Raw genomic sequence first — 6,000 nt, 5'->3', positions numbered from 1 at the left:
CTGCTCTAAACTCATAACTCCTAAGTACATAACTGAGTTGTTACAAAAAATTAACCTTTCATTCTGTCTCCTTAAAATTCTTCCCTCATCCTTGTTTTTAAATGTTTTTAATTCAATTGGCTCCACTATTTTAACTATGATAAATCTCTCCATTCCAACTGGCTCTGCCCAGCTTAAACACGCCATAAAACCAAATCTTGACCCCAAACCTCCCTATGAATTATAGGACTATATCCAAGCTGCCTCTTTTGTCCAAACTACTAGAACAGGTTGTTGCCAAGCAGCTTATAGCAGTCTTAGACTACATATAACCTGTACTGGTTCTCATCCTATCATGGGATTTTTTCAGTCTCTGTGCATCAGACACAGCGCCTTTGTCATGTGGTGTTCTACAAGGTTCTGTTCTAGGTCCTATGCTGTTCTCATTATATATGCTGTCTCTGACAGATTATTAGCCGTTAGTGGCATCTCCTATCATTTTTATGCCAATGATATCCAGCTGTGGCACAAAAAGCTCTGTAATGCTCTGTCACACATATTTTTTAAATTTTTTGGTTAGTCTGTGTGAAAACCTCCTCCAACATATTATGCCTTCGCTCTGGTGACGGCTAGAGCCAGAGGCATATTGTTTTTGGGTTGTTCGTCCCTACGTATGTATGTCTCATTCTCATGGACACGATATCTCAGTAACGCCTTGATAGAACTAAAAAAAAAATTGATTCGATTTTGACGGTCAAAGGTCAAGGTCAGTGTGACCTCACAAAACACTATTTAGCCATAACTCATGACTTCACACACCAAATATGACAAATTTTCACACAAATGGTTAATATTTTATATGGCTCTGGATAAACAGGGATGTAACCTGCACACAGTCTGAGTGGAGGAGACTGGTAATTCTAGTTGTATTGCTTTTTCTTGTCCTATTTCTTTGTCTTGAACTAGATTTTTATGATGTTATGATGTTGTGTTTATCCATGAGAGGTGCTGTATAAATAAACTTTACTTACTTACTATATAATGCTAAAGTTTAACATGGATTGCTAAGATGGATGATTTTGGAATCAGCGGTTTCATCACGTCATGCCCCAGTTTCCCAAACCTGGTCAGTTCCTTTATCTTAAACCAGAAAGAAAAGCTCTTCTGATCGCCTGTGGGCTGTCATGCTGGTGTGTGTGTGTGTGTGGGTGTAAGGATGTCTGTGAGGCGATATGATGACACTTTGTGTCAGAATTGGATGTTCAGAGGATGATATTTTCTCTCAGATTCAGATGAATCTGTCCCCGTTTTTCCGGCGCGTTCTAAAAAGCATGAGTAATTTCAAATGTTGTGTGCGCCAACTCGGAGCTGCAGTGTCCTGCTTTCAAGAACAAACACAGACACACACACACATACATACAAACACACACTTATATATATATAATATCTCTCTCCACCAGACCCAGCTCCGACCCTCTCTTCTTTCTTTACTCTTATTTCCTTCTTTCCTGTCTCTTCGCTACAATTCTTTCTTCTCCTCGGTTTGTCACCTCTCGTCTCCCCTCCTCGCTGCTGTGCTCGTCGGTGTGCTGCATCATTGGTGAAGCCACGTGCTCTCTGTTTATCATCAGGAAGGGGAGGGAGAGATGAAGTCTCTCTCTCTCTCTCTCTCTCTCTCTCTCTCTCTCTCTCTCTCTCTCTCTCATTTTGTCTAGTGCACCCACAGGCACACAAACTCAGCTTTGTACACTCATCCAGCCTTAGCCCAAGGGACGCACACACGGACACAGAGACACACCAGCTACACCAGACTGTACCGACGGGAGAAACTCTGAGCTACTCCACAGGTACGGTGACGCTTCATCTGATGATATTTGTCTGTCAGAGAATGAGTATGAAACTGTTGTTTTTGTACCAAAATAAAAGCTAAAATTCTTTGAGAAGCTGAGCATGATAATTGAACTTTATCTAAGCTCTGTGTGCTGGAGCTGTTTTGTTATAGCGGAGCGCAGGGGGAGGAGGAGGAGGGTGTTAAAATGAGAACAGGATTTTTGGCAGTGTCTGTGAACACTGGGGCTGAGGCTTTGTACTCTATACTTTACTTAACACCCCACCCACCCATCCTTCCAACACACACACACACACACACGCGCACACACGCACACACACACAAATCTCCCATCACCAGCCTATGCATTGGGTATTTACAGGTTAAATTCACTGACCCCAGAGAAAACAAAATGCACCATTTCCTCCACATCATTGCCTTTTTACGAAGCTAAACAGATCAGGATGTGCTTCACAGTGTATTCATATTTTATTATTAGTATTATTAGTATTGGAATAATAAAGTTGGGTTGATGTGTTGGAGTTGCTGCTTCTGGGAAAAAGTCTTAGTAAACACCACAGATGCGACTGCAACTGCAGAGAGCTGTGTGTGCTACAGAGAAGGTTTGGTGTGCAGCAGACGGAGGTGAGTGAATGATGACTCTACAGTAGGTGGAAGTCATAAAAGTTGATTGAATTTGGTGCAGGCTCGTGTTAGTGGTGCCTCAAATCTGCCTGCATTTGCCGAACGCTGCTGGCAACACCTGAAAGACTGAGGCTGTGATTCACAAAGGTAAAGATATAGTGGTGTGATGCTTGAAAAAAAGAAAAGACCCAATAGGAAACTTTAATATGTTCAAATGTCTTTATTCTATCTAAATTGTCACATTTGTAAGTTGTATTTTATTGTAGCTGTAGGGTTTATTTATTAAGAATAAACCTCATCGTAACATTCACAAAAAGTGTATTTTTTTCAAAGTGCCTGATTGGGTCAGATCTTAACTAGACATCTAACACAGTGTTCATTTTTGTTGAATCCTGCTCAAAACCTTTGCATGAACGATACTGTCAATGTCCCATTTTTTCACGGTGCTCTTACATAATTTCTCCATAGGATCCAGAGCTCCGCTCCCATTATCATTTTCTTGCTGGATATGTTTTTCACATTCTGTTTTTTTAAGGCTATAAAACTTATTGGCTGTATTTTTCCTTTTTCTTTTTTTTTTTTTTTTTTGTTACGCTCCTGCTGCTCCTCCAGCACATGAAACAGCCACTGAAGCCGAGCCACTCTTCCCTTTGGGAGCGAGTCAGTTTCTCAGCTCGGGGGTTTATAAATAGACTTACAAAGAGCGATACACTCCTGCTTCTGGTTTGACGTGAGCTGCACGGAGCCCGTATGACAAGTGTGAGCGTAGGAGAGAAGTGGAATGGAAATTATTCCGTTTAATTATTCATTTTAAAAAAACAAATCATCGTTACCCCAGTGGGTGTTTTGTGTACGGTGCTGAGGTTACAGGACTAACTGTTGCATTTGCCGTAACTGTGTCCTACTCCAGCACATCTGAGTTTAGTAAATGTTGAAAGTCATGAAGGGGGGGGACAGACATTATCTACGAATACTGTAATACTGTGTGGAATTTTTAAAAAGGACGGAAAATGTTATCAACAGTTGTCAGTAACGATGTCTTCTAGCAACACCAGCTCTCAGGAGATTAGTCAAATCAAACTGTATCATTGGAAAAGAGGAGAATTTTAATTTCAGTTTGACTTTGAAGACAGCGGCGACGAGGGAGTTTTTAACAGTCCCAATGGCAATAATATCTTTTTTATGATTCGCGCAGCTGCTGATCAATACTGGTGACACACTGATTTGCAAGATATTGAGGTTTCTGACTTGCAAAACTTCCTCCGTGTGTCTTCCTCTTTCTGTTTTGAAGTCCCCAATTCTCACTCTCAGCCCCAACACCTCCCTCCCTCCTACACCCCCCCCCCCCCCCCACCCCCCCTCTGGCATTTTCAACAGCTAAACAATGGAGGTTGGCACTGCAAGTGAGCCACTGGAAGAGCTGTGTTGTTAATACATGTTTTGCATGCTGATATATTTGCTGTACATTTCTGTTGGCTCTCTGCTGCAATTAACCAGAGTATTGGGAAACAAAACTCCATTATTATTTATGTAAATTACAGTCTGTGTTATGCTTCTTTCTGCTCACTGTTAGTGGCTGAAAGTCAGTTAATGCAGCTTTAAATTCCTAATACTGGCTTTTCTAAGGACTGCAAGGCCAAGACACTTCTTTTTTTGTTGATATAAGATCTAATAACTACAATAGTGTCAGTCACTCAATCACAGTCTCTTTCTATTAATTGTTAAGCTTCACATTTCTCTGTCTTTTATGGCCATTTCCACAGGATCCTATTAATTTCTGTCTCCTACTTAATATTACCTCCTGTCTGCTCTGTGTAGTTTTATTGCATGAAGTCTCCTCTTTTAATTCTTCTGTGAATGTTATTACTGCCTTTACACCTGCAATGCACCATCACCAGTACAGTAGATCTTGTCTCTTGTATTTTTATACCTGCTGCTAGATGGGGCCTGGATTGTTTTGGAACTTCCCTCCCAAGGCTGGCTGCACGGTTCCACAGAGCCTCCTGCAGACCATGTACGTAGGATCGTGAAGCCACCGTACCTCCCTACATAACGTACCATACCGTGCCACACAGGCCTCTCCTTTATCCGGCCTGTGTGGAGTTATTTATGGCATTTTCCGTCCCATCCGTTCCATTCTGTCAACCAGTCAGTCCAGTCTTTCACATGTTCATTCCGTAGCAGTAGAGCAAATACCCACAAACCCAATGAAAATTCATCATGTGGTTAGTTAACATGCCTAGGACAGGAGTAGTCCATCTGTCATCTGACAAATGTCTCTTTAGAAATCTTTTTTAGACCACAACAGATACTGGGAGTGAAGCCAGATCCTGAAACCGATAATTCCCTCAACAACATTTGGTGGCAACCTGTTCCAGGTGACACACTGCGTCCACTATTACAGCATGAGTGGTTTGCTCATTCATCAGATGTTTCACAAATAACAATATGAACCAGTAGCTAATGCTCTTTGTAGATACAAGAAGAAGAACGACATGAAACTACAATTTACATTTCAAGAAAAGAAAGAAATCCATACAATCCATTGTACCATGATGACAACTGAGCCATCTCCATCTCATCATGTGCAATCTCCTGTGAGCTATTTCTGAGCTTAAACATTTACAGTCACATTAAACTGTATGCAAAATTTGATTAAAAACTGAACACATAACCTTGCTGTAGTCTTGAGTCTAAGTTGAAAATTAGCTAGCAACAGTTAAAAGTCCCATATAATATAAAGGAAGATGTCCAAGTGTTGTGTGATTATAAAGCAGGCCTAGCTTCTATATTAATACTGTGTAAGTATCAAAGCCTCAGTCCACAGTTAAATACACACAGCTTGTATTCAGAAACTCAGCCTTAAAACCAGCTGTCAGGACTTCTGGAACTTTGTGATGTCACAACAAAGCAGAGGAGAGAGGAGATGTAAAACTACACTGAGACAGTTTTTGGTTCTTAAAACCACAAACATATCTTTTTATGGATCAACACAGGAAACACAAACACAAACAAATCACAGGAAAGGTGTAAAATATGGGACCTTTAATGTGTAGTTACAGATTACTTACACACACTAGCTTTGGGTCAGATGTCCTTTTTTGCATGTATTAGTTTGAAAAAGCATCAATCACTGGAGAATGGCTCATTAGCATAACCACGCTGATGCTAATAAGCCTTTTGGTGATGTGATACGTGTTAACTTGTAGTCCCTGTAGCTGTGGCCACAATACAGTGTCCATTCACACCAGCACATTTGTCTAAAGCAAGTTTTCATGACCATTTCTCAACTACAAACAGACTTCATGTAGCTTGAGTAGCTTGGTTTTTAGTTGAAAATCACCCAGCTGTAATGGAGCACAGCAGCATGCCCTGTCATCACACATGCACACATTCATTTTTTCTCAGTCTGTGTGTGTTATCTATTACTGTCACCCACCAGCTCTGAAATGCGTGGGTGCTGTTTGTTTTGTGTGTGTGTGGATCAGTGTGGAAGGAACTGTATGTTCCACACATCCCTGCATTACATACTATGACTTCTTTATGAT

At 41.0% G+C, this 6,000-nt stretch overlaps 1 protein-coding gene across 7 annotated transcripts in view; it reads left to right on the top strand.

Moving 5' to 3' along the window:
• The first annotated feature begins 1,671 nt into the window (after positions 1-1,671).
• Positions 1,672-6,000, top strand: part of ndrg4 (NDRG family member 4) — a 59,235-nt gene continuing 54,906 nt past the window's right edge. For 2 of the 7 annotated variants that reach the window (XM_056386702.1, XM_056386701.1), the window contains exons 1-2: positions 1,679-1,826; positions 4,393-4,466. In XM_056386702.1, the coding sequence (XP_056242677.1) occupies positions 4,393-4,466 (74 nt within the window). In that variant the 5' untranslated portion in view covers positions 1,679-1,826. Of the gene's footprint in view, positions 1,827-4,392; positions 4,467-6,000 lie in introns of all 7 variants that reach the window. The other 5 variants (XM_056386705.1, XM_056386704.1, XM_056386706.1 and 2 more) reach the window with 4 other exon arrangements.

Source organism: Seriola aureovittata, chromosome 10 (assembly GCF_021018895.1).
Source record: "Seriola aureovittata isolate HTS-2021-v1 ecotype China chromosome 10, ASM2101889v1, whole genome shotgun sequence".
NCBI classification, from domain to species: Eukaryota; Metazoa; Chordata; class Actinopteri; order Carangiformes; family Carangidae; genus Seriola; species Seriola aureovittata.
The sequence above is the reverse complement of the archived record's forward strand: the minus strand, read 5'-3'. Positions and strand labels throughout refer to the sequence as shown.